Source organism: Protopterus annectens, chromosome 2.part0 (assembly GCF_019279795.1).
Source record: "Protopterus annectens isolate FY-2018-M chromosome 2.part0, PAN1.0, whole genome shotgun sequence".
In the NCBI taxonomy this organism is placed as follows: Eukaryota; Metazoa; Chordata; order Ceratodontiformes; family Protopteridae; genus Protopterus; species Protopterus annectens.
The window spans coordinates 1,003,398,460-1,003,419,656 of record NC_056728.1 but is presented as its reverse complement, the minus strand read 5'-3'; the positions used below and the strand labels follow the sequence as shown (position 1 = coordinate 1,003,419,656).

The following is a 21,197-nucleotide window of genomic DNA, read 5'->3' as shown; positions in this document are numbered from 1 at the left end:
TTAGTTGAGCTGCATAGGACATCTGTTTGTAGCCCATGATGCTCTTGGTGAGGTACTTTTGGGGTCTCTCCAGTTGCTGCAGGTGTCGGGTAAGGTACATCCCAAAAGGGGCATTGTATTCAATTATGGGCCTGATGAGTGACGAGTAGAGTGACACAATGACCTCTCTTGATCTAAATGCGAACCCTTTCGTGATAAGGTGGGCTATATAGAAGGTCTTTCTAACCACTTTGGCAACGTGATTATCAAAGGAGAGATTACTATCTACGTTGGTCCCCAAATCTCTAATTACTTCTTCTGTACTTAATGGATTACCACCTATGTGGTAATTTGTGGGCACCTTGTTTTTCCCAAAGGAGATGACTATGCACTTTTTAGCATTTAGCTTGAGGCCGTGGCTCTGGCACCAAGCATCCATCTCTGTGAGACCCTTTTGGAGGATGCTTGTGTCAGCTGGAGATTTGATTATGGCCCCCAGTTTGCAGTCATCTGCGAACTTTGTCAGCCATACTCCCCCCATGTTAGCCTGAACCTCAGAGAAGTATATACAGAACAAGAGAGGTCCCAGAACTGAGCCCTGTGGGACACCACTTGTAACTGGTTTGGATTTGGACGTGGCACCTGCGATTCTGACCATGTGGGTTCTATCTCTGAGCCAGTTTGCAACCCATCTTGTGATATAGGGGTTGATATTTAAGCTGGTAAGCTTATTTATGATGCCCAAGTGGGGTATTGTGTCGAAGGCTTTTGCGAGGTCCAGGTAGGCTGTGTGGACTACCTTGCCCTCATCCATGGCTTTGGTAACTGTTTCAAAGAAATCAACTAGGTATAAGAGGCAAGATCTGCTCTTAACAAAGCTGAATTGGGTAGGGTCCAGTGTCTGGAGGCTCCCAATGTCTTTGTTTATGAGTTCCATGATAATATGCTCCATAGCTTTACAAACCAGACTAGTCAGGCTTATGGGGCGATAGTTTCCGGGGTCCGTTGTTGCACCACCTTTGTGGAGTGGGACCATTGTAGTTGTACGCCATTACCCAACTTAACCTCCCCAACAACGCACACCTACCTCCAACCGCACATACCACCATCTCAGGCCTCCCTAATACATCCCACCCATATTCACAGATCTCCCCAGAACTCCTCCTCCATCCCATCCCACTTTTTCAGACTCACTATACTCCCCACCCACCACCACCTTACCCCACTCTAACAGCTCTCTCAAAGAAAACCATCCCCCAGCAAAATCAACCAACTTTATCCTCTCTTTTCCTTTTCAGGCAGCTCCTCCCCCATATCTCACTCTCTCTCTCAGGTGATATCCACCCTAACCCAGGTCCTAGCCCCAGCGTTACCCACCCTCACCCAAATTCCAATCCACACAAACCCAAGGCTATCTGCCTCATAACCCTAAATGCACAAAGCCTTCGTAAAAAAATTCCCAACCTACATGCCTGGCTGTCTCACAACCAGCCAGATATAACCACAGTCTCTGAGACCTGGCTTAAACCCTCCATCAGCGATGAAGAAATCCTCCCCCCAGGCTACCATATCATACGCAATGATAGGCCTCATAGAAAAGGAGGTGGAGTTGCTATTATCTACCACTCCACTCTCACTTTTACTCCACTAACCAACCATATCCCAAGCTTTGCCAATGCGGAATTGACTGTAGGCCTTTTAAAACTTAACAACTACAAATCCATCTGCATCTGCTCCATCTACATCCCACCTGGAGACAATACCAAAACTTTAGAAGATATCCTCTCTTGGTTTAGCTCAAACATCAAAAATGAAACCTACATTCTAGGTGACATAAATATTAACTGGGCCTCCTTCCTCTCAGATAGCCCAACTCACTCCATCAACCTCTACAATTTCACCCAACAAATAAACTTCCCAACCAGGCCAAATAAAGATGGTACCTCTGGTACCATCTTAGATTGGATATTAACAACCCACCCCAATCACATCTCCAAAGCTGGTATAATACTAGACCCCCTAAGTGACCACTTACCAGCCTTCATAGACCACCTACCCTCTCACATAGAAAAATAACACCTATACAAGGAAACCTGTAACCTAGCTTCCTTTAAGCCCAAAATCTTCTCCGAGTGCCTTAAGATTACTGACTGGTCTCCACTAAATAACCTTCTACTTGATAACGCTGTCTCATATTTCAACCATACTTTCCTTACCTTAATTGATAAACTAGCCCCTCTCCAATCCAAACACATCAAAACTAACCCCTGCCCCAGGCTATCCCAAGAAACTAAACTGATAATGAACCAACGAAACAAAAAGTGGAAACTGTACCAAAAACAAAAAAAAAAAACAACACCCTCCAAGATTATAAACAGCTACGTAACCTAGCCAAAAAATGAATAACAAAAGATCGCAAAATCTACTACTGCAATGTGTAATCCAAACACTCAAACAACCCAAAGAAATTCTGGACATCCATCTCCTCAATACTCAACTCCGGTAATAATACCAACCTGTGCCTCAATCCTAACCTGTCAAGCCTTGAAACAGCCACTAATTTCAACACAATTGCATAGCTAAACTATCCTCCACTTTCCCTAACCCACCCACCAATGTTACCTTCTCTCCCTGCCCCCCTAATGCCCCCTCTCACACTCCTGCTCCCCCCAAATTCTCCCTTAAACCTGTCTCCACCAACACTATAAAAAGACTACTCCAAAATCTAAAACCGTGCCACAATTCCCCTGATAACCTTCCAGCAAATTTCCTTCAACTATCAGCCAAATCAGTAGCCTATCCCATATCAATTCTCATAAACAGATCCATTCAGGAATCATATGTACCAACCATCTGGCATCATGCATTCATTATCCCTCTCCACAAAGGCGGTAAGAAAACAGACAATACCAACTTCAGGCCCATAGCTATACTCTCTCCTCTCTCAAAAATTCTAGATAAAAATATTCACTCCCAGCTCATGCCCTACCTAACCCAGCACAAACTTCTCTCTCCCACCCAGCACAGCTTCCGCCCCAGTCACAGCCCCATGACAGCCCTCCTTTCCTTCCTTGAAACAGTCAACCTAGCATGTGAGATTGGCAAATATGTATCTTCTCTATTTCTAGACCTCTCAAAGGCATTCAACACTATCTCCCATTCCCTACTCCTGTCCCAGCTATCACACTTGCACCTATCCCCCCCAAACCTTAGCCTGGTTCTCCAGCTACCTTTCCATTTACCAACAGGCTGTACAATAGAAAGAATCACCCTCCCCTTTCTTACCTACACCCACAGGAGTTCCTCAAGGGTCAGTACTGGGCCCTCTGCTCTTTAACTTATTCATCAACAACTTTCACCACTCCATCCCAGACGCCTCTATCATCCAATACGCTGATGACTCCACCATCATCTGCTCAGCCTCCTGCCCCTTCAAACTTCTACTCAATACCCAAATAGCGTTCTCCTAAACTGAATCATTGATGCAATCCCATCACCTAGCCCTAAATGCCAACAAAACAAACCTAATGATTTTCACTCCCACCAAAACCTCCCAATTCAGCAAAGACCAATTTTCCATAAAAAGCCACAATAACACCCCTCTAGAAATCGTTCCTAGTACCAGGCTACTTGGCATTACCATTGATGAAAACCTTAAATTCGACTCCTACATCCTCTCTGCAATCAAAAAAACCCCACCAGAAAATTGGTCTCCTCTACAGATATAACTACTACCTTACTCCCTCCTCCCGCCAGGCCCTCACAACTACCTTCCTCCTCCCCTCTCTCTTGTATGGTGCTCCCCTGTTTTCTAACCTACAACTTGGCCTCTGTTCCAAACTCAAAGCCTGTTACAACTAAATCTGCAAATTTGCAACCAATTCTAAGAACTCTTCCCATCACTGCCACTCCCTACACACCCTAAACTGGCTAGAACTCCACAACCACCTAAAATACCTACAACTTACTACAGCCCACAAACTCATCTTTAAACCTACAGAATGCCCCTCTCTCGCCAAATCGCTAACTTCCTACACATCTAGCCGCACCCTCAGATCCAAAGGCCATAACCTCCTGCAGGTACACAAACCCCTACACCCACCTGGCCAACTATTACTATCACACACTATAGCCAAACTGTGGAACGCTCTACCCACACCACTACATAACATAACTAGCCATAACAACATCAAATCCATGCTTCTCTCCCATCTCTCCTCCAAATGGGAGTGTCCTTCACATGCTCCCACTTAAAACACCCACATCACTAATCTCTAAACCTAAATCGACTTTCTTTGCCAAATTTACAAAATGTCATTTGTCTTTCTCTTAACATCTTTCTAAACACTTTTGCATGCTAGCCTCTGGCCTATCTTACACATTTCTCAAACTGACATCCTCCTAATTGCAAAACAGTCCATATGTTAGTGTAAAACTGTCACTTCTGTACAGACTAATACTGACATATGAAACAAACAGTATCTATTAGTATTGTGAAATTCTTCTGTATTCTGCCTTTTTGTAAGTTTACACATTTCTGTACTTTATATTTTGTAATGTTGAAAATTTCTCTACTTTATAAATGTATCTAATGTTGCAAATCTCTGTATTTTATAATATGTACCGGAGCTTTTCTCCTCGGGTCTCCACTGAAAATGGGCCACAAGCCCAGCTGGACTAACCCGGTTAACAAACAATAATAAATAAATAAATTATTTCTTTTTGAAAGAAAAAAAAATATGAGTGATTTTCTTTTTGTACTGATGATTTTTGTTCAGACCACCATTGGAATTAAGAGTGGGGAAAAAAATCTAAAATGCACCTCATGGTACTATAAGCCCATGGCTTTGGAGGGTGGAGGTAGGTGGGGAGAAGTGAACCACAGGCTTTGGCTTAGTCTAGTTATTTCCACCACACTTATTACAATGGAGTCATATTTGGTTAAAGTGTGTTGGAAGGGTGCAGGAAAAGGCTGAAGAAGAGCAATTATACATTTCTTTCCTCAGTCATGATTTTTGTTCAGAGCATTTGGTCAAAAGGTTGAGAACAAAAGCTTTAAAATTCAACTTAGAGCACCTACAACCTAGAGTTCTTAGCTGTGGTTTCTTCTGCATACTCTCCCTGTATCTGTATGGACTTATCCATGGGCTGCAACACACAAATATTTGATGTAGGAGAAATGGCATTCCCTTGGTTTGCAATGGAGGTGGGGAAACAGTACCTGAATGTTATCTTTACGCATACATCATGTTACCAGGTGTACACACAACTCTTCTCTGTAGCAGTAAAAACAGACTGCAATTACTTATCTTTCAAAAATGATGCATGTGATATATCACAGAACAGCCAGACCCATAGAGCTTCTGAGCCACATACCAGGCTATATAAGTGGATTTTGATACACTCTTAGTAGTGGTCTCTCCTCTGTAACTTATCCAATCTGAAATCAACCCTTCTCAGAGAAGTGCAGAAAATAACACTGTAGGTTATATGGTGGGCTTGGGACAATGTAGTCACTTTCCTCATAAACCTCAGAGGCATACTTCTCAACCTGTAAGTGCAAGAAATCTGGACAAAACCTAAAATAATGGGGGGACAAAGGACCAAAAACTAGGATAGATTTTTAGATTGGTCTTACAAACTTAGAAAGTTACTATAATAATATGATTTGGGTTGGCATGCATTTTCTGAATGATATAAAGTGTGAAACTAAAATGTATGTTATTATTTAGTGAATTTGAATCCTTATCAATTTGCCAGAAAACACAAATTTTATGAAGAACAAATGAAAACTATGAGTCAAAAGTCTGAACATTCTGTGACAAACTGGACAGTTGATATGTATGCTCAGAGATGAGCACAGAAGGCAATTATAGTTTGTTTATGGGCTATATACTGTTCAAGAGTAACAACTTGGAATGCATTACTGTGATCATTATTATTCACTTTCTTGACAGTTAAACATTTTTCAAATATACAGATGGCTTATCTTTTGGTGGAGGGTAAAGAGGCATGCTGTTTGTAGATGTTGAACAGTAACAGGTTGAAATATTCTCAAAAAACACAAAGTCTTGTTGTGGCCGCCTGGAAGGAAAACAGTTGGAATGCCAAGGTAGAATAAGTCAAATTCCTTTAATAAATCCAACAAAGTTAAGCGCTTTCACTTCTTAACATAGAAACTCCTTCAGAACTAACCATCTCATTCACTCCAAACCATATTTTCACTAAACAACCCATAACAATGACAAAAAAGAATTCTACTATAACCCCCCTTCAACACTAAAATCAGACCCAAAAAAATTCTGGCACACAATCAATCAAATGCTTTATCCGGGAAACCCTACCTCACCCAACCCTACCTCAGAAAAGACACCAGTAGACACAGCAAACGCCTTCAACACTTACTTTGTTGAATCAATATCCAATTTCTTTAACTCAAATAGCTCCCAACACAAAGAACCTCACAAACCCAGCTTTCTCTTCTACAACAACTCCTTCTAAAATCTTTTCTCTCAAGCTCATTCCCACAACCCACATCCATACCATACTCTCCAAACTTAAACCCTGCCCTGTATCTGCAGATAACATCCCACCCTACTTTCTCCAGTCAGCTGCCCCCTCACTTGCCTATCCTATCTCTATCCTCATAAACTGCTCCATCTTAGAATCTAAAGTACCTTCCATCTGGAAACACTTCTATACCATACATATCTACAATGGAGGTAACTGCACTGAAATCTCTAACTTTAGGCCTATTGCCATCCTCTCCCCTCTATCTAAAGTTCTTGAAAAGTGCATTCATACTCAAGTCATGGATCATCTCTCACAGGAAAACCTACTTACACCTACTCAACATGGTTTTCGACCAAAGCATAGTACCTATATGGCACTCCTGTCCTTTCTTAATACTATTTCCTTGGCCAGAGATGACCATAAACCTATCTCCTGTCTCTTCCTTGACTTCTCTAAGGCCTTCGGTACTGTCTCTCACTCTCCACTACTAAACAAACTATCCAACCTCAATTTCTCTCCTGATACAGTGGCATGGTTTGAAAGCTATCTTAGAGAGAGATTCCAGTCTGTAAAATGGGATACTGCTCTATCAACTCCACTACAAATACAAATGGGAGTCCCTCAAGGATCCATTTTAGGGCCATTACTTTTCAACATCTTCACAAACTTGCTCTATACCTCCTGCCCACACTCCTCTATTATACAATATGCTGATGACTCTACAGTTATAACTATAATTAACTCTCACTCAGAACTCTTAACAGCTACCCAGTCATCCTTTAACTCAGTAGAAACATGGCTCTCCAACAACCAACTCATCCTAAACCCTAAAAAAATGAAACTCCTACTCTTCCTCCCTAAAACAGCTAACCACATCAAGACCTCCTTCGCTATCCAGTCACTCAATAAGACACCAATTGTAGCCGAATCAAGCTCAAAACTCCTTGGTATTACAATCGATATGACCAACTAAAATTTGATCTCCACATAAATAATTGTATCAGGAAATCCCACCTTAAACTCAGTCTACTATATAGAAATAAATTTCTTACTCAGGAAGCCAGAATAGCCCCCACTCATGCCTATCTTCTTCCCTGCTTAACATATTGCTCTCAAATTCTTACTAACCTTAACTCCTCTCTCCTTGCTAGACTTCAGACTACTTATTACAAAGTAGCTAGATTTGCAACCCAACAACCCTACAGATCTCACCACTGTCTCTCACTAAGATACTTAAACTGGCTTGAAATGCCCCAACTCCTTCTCCTCTCTCAGCTCCAAACCATTCACTCAATCCTATATCAGACATCTTTCTGTCCAGCCTTACACTCTATTATCTCCCACTATGCTCCTACAAGAAACCCCCGTAGCTCTTCCCAAGACCTTCTAAAAATCTACAAGCCCAAATCTAAAGCAGGACAAAACGTATATAGCTACTCTATTGAATGGAACAAACTTCCCCTTGAGATTCGAACACAAGCACATCCCAAACAGTTTAAACTAACACTAAGGGAATATTTCTATGAGAAATGGATCTGCCAATGTTCAAATCCTCCTTGAAAACTTTCCATTCTCAACTTTTCCTCAATCTATGTACTTCTCTCTGTAATACTCACATAACTACTGGTCTGATTTGATAAAAAAAAAAAAAAAAATCACCTGATTTTTGTACTTTATATTCCTTTCTGCTTAACTAATATATGTACAACCAGTTGTTATCTGTATAAGATTTAGCTGTATTCGACTTGTATAAAATCGATACTAATGTACTTAATGTTTACTTGTATGTACTGGAGCTTTTCTCCCTGGACCTCTGCTGAAAAAGGGCCTCGGCTCAGTCAGACATTCCTGGTCAACAAATGTAAAATAAAATAAATAAATAAATAACAAACCAGCTTGAATAAAATGTTAAGATGCAAAATATTTAAAGAAACATGTATATAAAAAGCACTAAACATCCTAAAAACTATTAAACTTCCATATTTTTCAATTTTAATAAACAATTAATAGACATTAAATGTCTCTACAAAGCATTACTACTCTTACATTTTTTTGCATTTTTTTAATGTCCAATCTATGCTCATATATGCTCATATATTCTTTGTTTCATTTTCCTGGATGTTTTCCCAACATAAAAGAGTCAGATAGTATATGTGGCCTACTGTTCCATGTGTCCTGCCTTTTATGTTGGGAAAATGTCCAGGAAAATGAAAGAAAGAATATATGAGTGGACATTAAAAAATGTAAGAGTACTAATGCTTTGTACAGATATTTAAAGAATTGTCCTGGACATGATTTTAGATTTGTTGTGATGGAACAAGTTAAGGATGAATCGAGGGGCTGTATTACTGGTGAACACCTAAATAAATGTGAACATAAGTGGCAATGTCTTTTAAATGCTATTAATTGGCCGGGGATCAATGAAGCAGTGTCTATTAATTGTTTATTAAAATTGAAAAATATGGAAGTTTAAGTTTTTAGGATGTTTAGTGCTTTTTATATACATGTTTCTTTAAATAATTTACATCTTAATTAATGTTTTATGCAAGCTGGCTTGTTAGTGGTTGTTTAGTGCATATATGGTTTCGAGTGAATTATATAACATTGTTGGATTTATTAAAGGCATTTGACTTATTCTACCTTGGCATTCTGACTGTTTTCCTTCCAGGCTGCCACAAGACGACTTTGTGTTTTTTGAGTTTGTTGTTTCATGTGTTTCCCAGTGTATATTTAGTAAGTTGAAATATTCCGTTATGTATTATTTGTTCTTTCAGTTTTGTCCCAGTCTGATGTCAGAATGATACACAGAAGGTTGATATATTTTGCAGGGAGAGATGACAAGGCATGCTGTATAAATGTTTGACACCAGGCGCTTGAAATATATGACTTTGGCTGTTTGTGCCTTCATCCCAATGTAATACCAGAGGAATACAGAGAATTTCACTTATCTCTTTTAATGAGTGGGGGTGTAAGACACTATTGCAAGGTATGATTTATATATCTTTGCAAGCATCTGTCTTCTCAGTTTATTGTAATTTGCTGTTTTGTCAGACTCAACTTATTTCTTCTTTGAAAGAGAAACATATTAGACTGTACAGCTTTTCTTCCATTCATGGCTTTTGTTCTGGCCAGCAGTAGATCAAAAAGTTGGAAAAATATGTAAGCCACATCTCAGGGAATCAATAACTGCATGGTTTCTCTTATTACAATGCCATCTTGGCAAGTTAGGATGTGTTAATGTGTTGTTACACTTCAGGGAAAAGCAAAGTTGAAAAGTATGCCTGGATTTCTTACCATAGTCTTGATTTTTTTCAGGCAAACATTAGATCAAAAACTGTAAAAAAACAGACCACATCTAGAACAGTCATGGCTTCTAGGGGCCTCATGGACACAGTTATAACATTACAGTCTGACCTAGTTAAGAGTATTTTGAAATGATGGAGAAAAAAGCTGAAGAGTAAGACGGAATATCAGGAAAAGGGGAAAAGGTAGAAAAAAAAGCATTCATGATGAGGGGAGGCTGTGACTGGGTGAACTGATAGGGGGACTGGGGGATGTGTGTGTGGGAATAGGAGTAGGCAGTGGAGGGGTGTCAGGCTGGCATGCATCAGTCCTTTTGCTTGGCACATCTTAGCCAATTGGTTCCTTGTAAGCTTGTCATAATCTTCTGCTGATATCCTTGCCTGCTTTCCCTGACTAAATGAAGCTAGCAAAAAATAAATAAATAAAACTGTTGTAAAAATGGAACTCTGTAGGTTTAGCTTGTGGCTGCAGAGAGTACAAACACCTTCTTTTGTGACAACTGCTTACAGTCTATAGAAGTTCAAATAATATCCCACCACTGCTCACCAATATGTGATGACCCATCTCTAGGCCAGTAATCAAGGAGCCTCAATCTTCACCACTGCACCTGAGGGGAGCATTCACTTTCAGAGAAATAGGTACACACAGTATTTCCAGATGCAGCTTGTGACACCCCACCACTGGACCAGTAATCAAGGAGCCTCAATCTTCACCACTAACACCAGTGGGGGATGTACATTGAGAGGATGACAAGTACACACACACAGTATTTCCAGTTCCAGCTATCTGCATCAAGTACAATTTCCCTTAAGAGCACACAGAGACCACAGTCAGTCCACGGCTGGTTTCAACCTCTTTCTCCAGATCCCCACTAAGATTCCCCAATGAAACAGCTATAGAGTTGAGATCTCAGCTGAGTGGCCAAGCCAAGACCTCCAGTGCTTTGTGTCCCTGATTTATACACACACACACACACACACACACACACACACACACACACACACTGGGGAAAGGCTGGCACAGGTTTACTAGCTATGCCCCCTTCTGCCAAGACTATTAGGTACTTATCATTACCACAAGTCAATGCTTTATCAGCTACTTTAAAGCCCTTAACAAAGGGTGTTCAATCTTACTGTGTAATGTTACTATTAATCCAAGTGGTAGTTTGACCAAGATCAAGCAATTAGGAGTGACCCACAGTGTCACCAAATATGCAAGTACTCTCAGAACTTAAATATGTCTTAAAAATATCAGCCACAATGAAAGGTTTAAATATATTTCATAATAAATAATAAAAGAGCAAGAAAATACTCAGTATATAATCACACTAACATAAGAGTTCAAAATCACAGGAAATATTTAAAACAACATTGCAGGATGGTTTCAGATAAATAAAGAAAAGCATCTAAATTAAGCTTTGCTATACTCCTGACTGTATGTAAGAGAATTACTGTACCCTAGTAACTTACTTACAGAGCAAGCAAAGCAGATGTGAGTGGATCTTCTTGTCAGGTCAAAGACAAAATACAGAATGTTATCTCTCTCTTTCCCAAATTAATATCTCAAATATTACTGCTGGGATAGCTTGCAGAATGACAGCATTTCTTGTCATCTTACTCTATCCCAGGTAAAATCCCCACTACTGAAGCTATCAGTATTTGACATCCACTTGTAAAAAAATAGACCTCAGATCTTCCAGCAAATGGTGGAAGTTATAAAATAATTTACATTCCTCCACATTTAAAGACCACTCAGAAAATTCTCTAGTACAGAATGTATCTGTTGCTGCACTGAAACTGAAAGATAACATTTTTTTATGGCCCAGCCATAAAGTAATTTAATTTCAGCTATTTTTCTGATGTTTTGTAAATTAACCTTTTATATTCCCCTTTTAAAATATATACATCTAAACAGTTACAACAGTGTATTTACATATCTGTCCTGTTCCAGTAGTGTACACGGTGGATACATTTTTAAGATCACTACTTTGTAAAATACCTCTTCAGCACATGTCTGTACAAACCATCTTATATGACATATAGCTCTAATACATCTGTAGCACAAACAACTTCTAAAAATCATGTTGATATTCCCAAATGACAAATAATTTGTAAAATTCCAGATGGCTGGGATGTCAGTATCTCCTTTCATGGCACAGCTGTCTGTAGCAAGTACAAGTTCCCTTAAGAGCACACAGGGAATGCAGTCAGCCCAAGGTCTATATTTTTTATATCTGTCTCCCTCCAGGGCCCCAATAAGGCTTCCCAATAGCACAGCTACAGGGTTAAGTCCTCAGATGAATGTCCAAGCAAAGTCCTCCAGCACCCTCTCTGTGAAACCAGTGCTTTGTATCCCTCCTCCAAGTAGCTCACACACACACACACACACACACACACACACACACACACTGTGAGATTTGACTTTTCCCACACACACACACACACACACACACACACACACACACACACACACACACCTGGGAAAGGCTGGCACAGATTAACCTGCTGTGCCCCCTTCTGCCAAGAGTATAAAGTAGTTATCACTGCCACCAGACACTCCACAATCAGCTGCTGTAAGGCCCTCAACAAATGGTGTCCACTTTTACTGTGTAACATTAATACTAATACAAATGTAGTAGTTGACCAAGGCAGCTAGGAACTTCAGGAGTGGCCCACACAGTGTCATAAAATAAATGTAAGCACTCTCTTTCTAAAAGGCCTAGCCACAATAAAAGTTTTAAATATATTTAACAATGAATAATAATAAAAGAACATGAAAATACTGAATATATATTTACAGTAAACCACAGAGTTCAAATCATAAGAAATATTGAAAATAACCTTAATGGACAGACTCGTACAAAGTAAAGAAAAACATTATCTAAACTAAGCTTCACTATATTTTCCTGACTGAATCTAGCAGAATTACTATTCCCTACTTACTTAATAGAACAAGACAGATGATGTGGTGAATAGTCCTTCTTGTTGTCAGGCCCAAGAGAGAATACTCAATTCTGAGAGATTTCTCTTTGTAATATCTGAAATTTTCAATATGGCTGGCAGAATGACCTCATCTGGTCACCTGGTTCTAGGTTCTCACACTATTCCCCTTTGAAGCTTGAGACAAGATGTTAGCATAGATGTGATAAGATGAATATCTAAAGTTTTGCTAATGTTTATGGCAGTGCCTGGGGCGTCCCCACTTTTTACTGACCTAATGAGGAAAGGCTTATTCCAGACATTCCATCTCTGGTCCTATTCAGAGCTGAGAGATAAGCACTTCCATGTCCCAACAGGTGGTCCAATTAACAGTATTTTTCTTGAAATAAGAAGTAAGCTAGCTGTTTAACCCCTTCTCTTCCAGTGTCCTTTGCTAACATATGTATACATACATTCTCACATGTATATTCCTTCTCTGTCCAGTAGGACCCACTGTTGATACATTTTTAACCCTACCAACTTTACAAACACATTTTGATTTTCAAATGCCATACAGTTCTAATACATTTTGTAACATAAGTATTTGTACAAATCAGTTTGATATTCAAATGCCATACAGTTCTGATACATTTGTAAGACAAGCATCTTGATTAAATCAGTTTGATATACAAAGGACATAGCATTCTTTACAAAACTCCAGCTGGCTACGCTGGCACTAGTCCATATCATCAAAAAGGCCATGCATGGAAGTGAAATGAAATCCACAGAATGCCACGAGAAAAGAGTGAGATATATAGTGGAAGATATATGACCAGAGACTACAGACTTCTCATTTGAGACTGTCAGAGACAGAAGGGACATGATGCTGGTGCACAAGGTTATGTCAATGAGATGGGAAGGGATGCTCATGAACAGGAAGGACAGAATAGAAAGAGGGGCAGAGGCAGTAAATTGTAGGGACTAACTACTTTATGGATCTTCAAAATCAGTTCTCCACAAAAAGGGTTTTTGACCTATATGATTGACTACCAGAATGGTTGTTAGGGATGGAACCCACATTAACCTTCCAGAGTTTGTGCGTATAGGACAGATTGAAAAATGGTAGAGGGGAAATCTGTCAAATGTAATCCTTAAGAGAGGAATGGATGTAATGCAGTTGTTCCAGTGCATTCAGAGTAAGACAAAGCAAGCAGTAATTTCATTATTGGTAATCATCCTAATTTTTAAGATGGAAGAGGTAAGGTATTTTCTGATCACATTTGCAACATAATTTATAACGGGTGTAACTTAGATGTTGGACCATCTTGCCTGACCTCCAGAGCTGTAATTGTTCTGTGTGTGAGGATAACCCCCCCTCATGCTCTTGTGCCAGAACATGCAATATAAAGATGACAGCTGCTTGCACCATCTTTAGATATTTTTTGCTGCATAAAATGATGAGAGAAGTCTGTTCGTCACTGTATCCAGATGAGCTCCAGAGCTCATACACTCACAACATTCACAACTACATATCAGTTAAGTAGGTACTGGCAACTGTTACATTTTTCTGTTGATAATAAAAGTAATATTGTTAACATTTTACATGTCGTACATTGTTTTACAAAGTGTCTTTCTACCAAGTCTGAATAGCAAAATGTATCTGTACTGTCCATTTTAGATTTTGTAGTGTGTCAAAACAAAATGTTGAAAGGTGCATTTACTTTTGAGGGTAAATAGCTTCAGTTTAGAATGCACACACATTCACCACAAATATATTCACAAATACATGACACCAATTAAAATTCTTGGTTTAAAATGTATCGGTATTAATACTTTACCATAGTAACTAACTACCCTGTTGTAATGGCTATTATTAACTTGTTTGTCACAATATTGCCAGGCATTGCTTAGCATGGGTCCTGTTTTTATTAGCTTAATGTATCTAGTCTTCTGTTTAATTCTTTGTCTTGCTTATTTTGAATCATTAATGTAACTAAAATAGTACGTATTTCTGATACTTGAGACTTAACTTTTTGCGGTCTCTTCTCCCTGACATCCCCACCAGTCACTCTGATTGCATGTCTTTCTGTCATGGTATTGACATAACCTGTGCATCTGCTTGGTAATGGCAGTCTGTTTACCTGTAATCCCTTATGGAAAAGATACTCCAAGAAGATAAAAAATGTTTTGTCTGTCAAGTTCCACCATGTTTCTACTTCAGATGTGAGGGTTAGCTGTTAATGAATGTTAATGAGCAGTCCAGTATGCAAGTTATATGGTTTCCCCTCTTTACCCTGGCTTACTCCCATATCTCCATAGTGACTGGTTGCTTTGTTTTGTGCTGCTCTAGCGAATGCCTGGTTAGGTCTCTGCCTGCTTAAGATGTCCATGTGTGGTTGTGTTGCTTAAGCCACCACACGTCCATTACTTTACATCCTTTCTCACACTTCACCAGTAGGGCTCAGCAGTGTAGTAGGCAAGTTACTTCCTTCTTGCCACCCCCCCTGCCCAGAAAGTGTGATTTGCCATTGCATGCTTACTCTTTCCCTCCCCACCAAAAACTTCCAGTACCCAAGCTGGTAACCAAGCCTGTGTCACTCAGGATGCATGCACAGCTTTATCAACAATTTTATCTTGACACATTTAACAAGTGTGCAAGCAACCATTGTAGCCAGCATAGTGTAGCACTTTAATTTTACTTTTTATTTTCTTGAATGAATGCGTTACAAAGGCAACACCCTATTTTTGCCCTCATAGTGCCATTTAACATAGTGTAACAACTTGCTTTTTATTTTGTATTTAGTTTTTGTAAATATTATCCATATTGTATGTAACAGAAAATGTTTTGCAGACTAGATAGTCTTCCTCTTTGAGGCTTAAAGGACAACTGTAGTGAGAAACTGTAGCTGTCGTAGTGCTCTGCCAGACCACCAAGTGCTCTCAGGAGCCTGCTTTGTTTCATAATCTTCACATCCTTATGATCTAACAATATCTGAAAAATGCAGACCTGGTAATACTAGTACACAGAGTCACCTTTTCACAGGGTCCATTTGAATAATCACATCTCATTTAGTCAGCATGTGATTATTTGTCCTCAGAATATCTAAAACCTTGGGAGGTCACTAGTTAAAACAAGCAACACTAAACACCAGCAGATTCGGGCACAGCCAAGAGCCAGAAAACCAAAAACGCTTGAAGAGGGTAGTAAGAAAAATGCAGCTCCACAACCAAATATAAAATAAAATTTATTCACTGTAACATAGATCAAGTGCTTTCAGACTTCATCAGTATCAGTTACCGTAAATACATATGTCCCTTATTTAAATGTGATTAAAAATCACATGAACTGAAAGAGTTTAGAATTAAAAGAAATAGTAAAATACATTCAAGGTATTTTCTTGACAAAACAATTAGATGTTCTTCGTTCCACATTGCTGCAGTCCTTACTATAGGGTAGTCCGCTGTCCAGTCGGCCCGAGCTGGCGTCGGTCGTCAGGGCATGCATGACCGGCGTCATATCGTCGCATGGTCGATGGTGCAGGTTGGCGTTCTGAAATCTTTAGTTTCAGACCGAATCAGACCCGTTGGAGAACATTTTGGTTTTCTTGCCTCAGTATTTAACGGATGTCAGAAAAAGTGAATAACTGTATTTCTTGGGAAACAGATACCTCAGGGATTACCATACCTTGTGTATACCTTGTTTAGGGCCTGAGCACACGTTGTTGGATGCCAGGTTAACAAAGCGCACTAGTTAGACTGTGCCAGGTTAGTGTTTGGGAAGCGTTGCAATTATAAAATGCCGTCCGGCGCGCTCCAAGAGCGCAGGACAAAACACCTAGGGTTGATGAACCGGCAGTCCCGGACGTCGGTTCTTTAGAACTCCAGTGGAGCAGAGGTTTTTGCCAGGTTTTTTGGAGTCTCAGGCAGAGAGACTTACTGTTACAGGGATGCCTTCTCTCAGAGAGTAGCCAGGCTGAGGGGCTTCTCAGGTAACTGTTCTTCCCTCTCTTCACAAGGTAGTTAGAGCCTATCCCTCTGTTGCCGACTCTTCTTTGAGAGCTGGGCCAAGTTCAGCTTCAGTGGGGCTTCTCCTAGCATTTCAGGTTCTGTGCCTAGAAACATATGCTTAAAATGGCAGAAGATTTGATTACTATGATTAGAGGTTCTATCCTGATAAGAGGCCTAGGGGTGAACCGGAGTTTGATAGTTTTGAACAGTGTTCAGAGGCTTCTGAGTCTTCTGCGGAAGATTTGCAGGAGTATCCTCCTTATTCTGATTCTGATGTGGATGATTCCACTCCTACAGCTTCTCCTCCTGAGGATTTCTCATTTTCAGAGACTCTGCATTCCATGAGGGAGCACTTTTAAATGGGAAGGCCAGGATTACTCTGATTCAGGAAAAGGCTTAGGGAATTCTTGTTTTGCCCCAGCATAGGCCCTTAGCTATACCTCCTGTGTTGAATGTGGTGGAAGATGTTTTTGCAGAGCTTCCCTGAACCCTGATTCTTTGCCTCCTGCTCCTGTTAAACCTGATAGGTACTATAGGGTGCCTGAAGCTCATAAGTATCTTTTAAGAGTCCTAGGGCAGACCCGAAACTGTTTCTCAGGGACCTAAAGGTGTTAAGGCCTCTGTGGTTAAAAACCCTGTTCCCACTGATAAAGAGGCAAGGGCTTTGGATAGATGGGGAAAGAAAGTGTATACTTCTTCCACTTTAGCCATGAGGCGTTGAATTGTCAGTTTCACATGCTTAAATATCAAAATTATCTCCTTTCACAACTGAAATCTAAGGTGGATGCTTTGGCGGAAGGTATTGAGTGTAAAGAGTTGCTGGATTTAGTTCATGTGTCTGAACAAGTGGGTAAGCATTCCTTGCAATGTGGTTTTGATGCTGTACAGGCCTCCTCGAGGGTGGCTGCCACTCGTTCTGTTCTTGCCAGCATGCCTGGTTGAGGGATCAGAATTTAGCTGAGCATGTTAAGACAAGGATTTTGGATGCTCCTTTACAGTCGGATGTGTTGTTTGGTTCGCCTGTGGAAGCAGTTTTAAAGAAAATGGAGGACAAAGCTAAGTCTATGCAAACTGTTAAAGATTTTTGCAGGTGCAGCAAGTTTAGTAGAAATTGGCCTACTAAGGGATGGACATATCCTGCTTATGATTCCCAGTCTAGGGGTAGGTCTAGACGTGGTAGGGGCAGAGCTCAAGGTTCTTTTAGGCCTAGAACAGGAGTTCACCTGCTCAGACTTCTGGTGAGGGCAGGGGTCAGTCCTTTAAGTAAACAGACCCAATGACCTGCCTTTTCAGCTGCCAGTAGATTCTCGTCTGGCAGCTCCTTTGGGAGGAAGACTGTCTCTTTTCAAGGAAAATTGGATTTAATTACTCAAGACAGATGGGTGTTGGATATCATTCACCACGGTTACAGGTTTTATTTCCATACTTTGCCCCTTTCAAAGGCATGCCAGACGTTCCTCCTCCACAAAAAGAGGCTCACAAGCAAATTTCTCAGTTACTCCAAATAGGGGCCATTCAGCCAGTCCCTGTGTATCAGAAAGGGGGGATTTTATTCTCGCCTGTTCCTAGTACCAAAGAAGGGAACACGTGGAGACCAATTTTGGATTTATCTATCCTCAACACTTATCTGGACATTCCCAAGTTCAAGATGTTGACGTTACAACAGCTTTTACCTCTGCTGGGCAAAGATCACTGGATGGTAACTTTAGATCTCAAGGAAGCTTACCTTCATGTGCCTATAAGACTAAGTTGCAGGAAGTATCTGCGTTTTCGAGCTGGAAATTCTCATTATCAGTTCTCTGCATTGCCCTTTGGCTTATCTGCCCAGAGTATTCACAAAGGTTCTGGCTCCAGTGATAGCTTACTTCAGGCTAAAAGGAATTCAAATCTATCCTTACTTGGACGACTGCCTGATTCTGGCTCAAGAAAAAGACCTTCTACAGCATCTGGAATATGTTATAGCAGTGCTAAGATGCCTAGGGTATTCTGTGAACGAAATAAAGTCCAGTCTAGTACCCTCTCAAGACATGTGCTTTCTGGGTGTGAGACTGAATACAGCAGCCCAGATGGCCTTTTTAACCCCGGACAAACAAAAGAGTCTATCACTTTACTTCCATCAACTATCTCATCAGTCCGTGCTGACTGCAAGGACAGTCCTTCAAGCATTAGGGTTCATGGCATCTTGTATTCTGGTGCTTCCCAATGTAAACTGCATATGAGGAAGCTACAATGGTATCTCAAAAATGTATGGACACAGCACTGCCAGGATTTGGACACTGTCATTCAAATAATACCTTGCCTTCAAAAGTGGTGGGCTCAGGAATGTCACCTAAACAAGGGACTCTCTGTGACCCGGCCAGATTTTAACGACAGATGCCTCGGACATTGCTTGGGGAGCTCATCTGAATGGAAAGTGGATACAAGACAAGTGGCCTGCCAGACTACAGCATCTACATATCAACATGAAGGAGATGTTAGCAGTCCAGTTTGCATTAATGGCTTTCAAGGAGTTACTTCTTCCAGGGCAGGTGTTGATTCTAACAGACAACACAACTGTCATGTGGTACATCAACAAGCAGGGGAACACATTCTTATCCTCTATGCAGGCAAGCAATGATTTTATGGGAGACTGCGCTAAGCTTGCAACTAACTCTTCAGGCAAGGTTTCTGCGGGAGCACAGAACTCCTTAGCAGATGTGTTAAGCAGACAAATCATGGATCCCCACAGTGGAAACTGGATCTTCATGTATTTCAGAAATTGACAGTGTCATGGGGAACTCCAGACATAGATCTGTTCGCCTTCTCCACTAAACCACCAGCTGCCAAAGTTTTGCACAAAGGGGTTTCATCACACAGCTTGGAAAGTGGATGCTCTGTCTTTCAGTTGGAAAAATCTTCATGTGTATGCTTTTCCACCTCTGCCTCTTCTTCCAAAGGTGCTATTAAAAGTCAGACAAGACAAGCCAAGGATGATTTTGATAGCTCCAGATTGGCCTCGGCAACACTGGTACCCACTACTAAGGAGTCTGGTAAGGAAGCCTCCATGGCCTTTACCTTTGATTCCTCATCTGTTATCTCAGAAGGACGGTCATCTGCTCAATGTCAAGCTTCACTCTCTTCATCTAACAGCCTGGCATATTCTGTGTTGAAACACAGCAGGTCTCAACTTCCTCAACAAGTTTTAAATGTGATTATGGAAGCTAGAAGACCTAGTACAAGGAAAGTGTCACATGAAAAATGGAAGAGATTTTTATTTTGGAGTACAGCAAAGAATTTGGAGATTTCTGAGCCTAATTTGAGTGTGGCTCTTCAATATCTTACTGAGTTATTGGACAAAGGTTTGTCCTTCTCTTCCATTAAGATTCATGCTGCAGCAATTTCAGCTCACTATGATTGTGACCCACCATTGTTTTCGCATCCTTTGTTCAAGCAGTTACTTAGGGGCAAGAATATAAGACCCCCCACGTAGAGCTCCTACTCCTGCTTGGGATCTCAATTTTGTGTTGGAAAAACTTACTCTACAACCTTTTGAGCCTGCTGAATTGAAATACTTGTCATAGAAGACTGCTTTTCTGTTGGCTATTACTTCTGCAAGAAGGGTGTCTGAGTTGCAGGCCCTTATGGCAGTAGAGCCCTTTTGATTTTCCATAAGGATAGGGTATCATTACACTAATCCTTCCTTTATGCCTAAGGTGGTTTCTAGTGTGGCTTTAAACCAAACTATTCATTTGCCTACTTTTTATGCAGACCCCAAAATAAAGGAAAGATTTTGCACACTTTAGATGTACACAGGCAATTGCGTTATTATTTAAGCAGGACTAAGGATTTTAGGCAGTCTCAGCAGTTGTTTGTTTCTTTTGATTTGAGTTCAGAGGGCAAGCCTGTGTCAAAACAAACTATTTCTAGGTGGATTGGGTTTTGCATTGCATTTTGTTATTCCCATCATGGCAAGGAGATTCCAGCTGGGATTAGGCCTCATTCCACTAGGGCTACTGCCACTTCAACAGCATTTCTAAGGGGGGTGGCAACTAAGGATATTTTGGAGGCAGCTACTTGGAGTTCAGTGCATACTTTCTCTAAGCATTATCACCTTCCTATCTACTCTAAGTCTAGGGCTGGTTTTGCCACAGCTGTTTTGCAAGGCATGTTGTCTGCTCCTACTTCTTTATGATTTGCCAGCCTCCCTTACCTCTGCTTTGGGATTCTACCCAATAGTAAGGACTGCAGCAATGTGGAATGAAGAACATAGTACAGTTTTGTACCTACCATAAATGTAGATGTTCGAGGATCCACATTGCTGCAGTCAATACCTCCCTCCTTCCCCTCTGTGTTTAGGGGTGGTTGTGTAGGTGAGGTTATATGCTGATATTTTTGTATATATCTTTTTGTATATATTGTACATATGTTTGGTGCAGGTATTTTGGGCCTTGTCTTTTTAGGGTCTTCTGACATCTGGGGCAAGAAAAGACTGAGGAT

General features: G+C 40.6%; 1 protein-coding gene across 1 annotated transcript in view; it reads left to right on the top strand.

Moving 5' to 3' along the window:
* FREM1 (FRAS1 related extracellular matrix 1) overlaps window positions 1-21,197 on the top strand; it is a 1,066,140-nt gene that overhangs the window by 219,713 nt on the left and 825,230 nt on the right. The window contains exon 5 of the mRNA XM_044060374.1: window positions 13,107-13,134. Within this exon, the coding sequence (XP_043916309.1) occupies window positions 13,107-13,134 (28 nt within the window). The remainder of the gene's footprint in view (window positions 1-13,106; window positions 13,135-21,197) is intronic.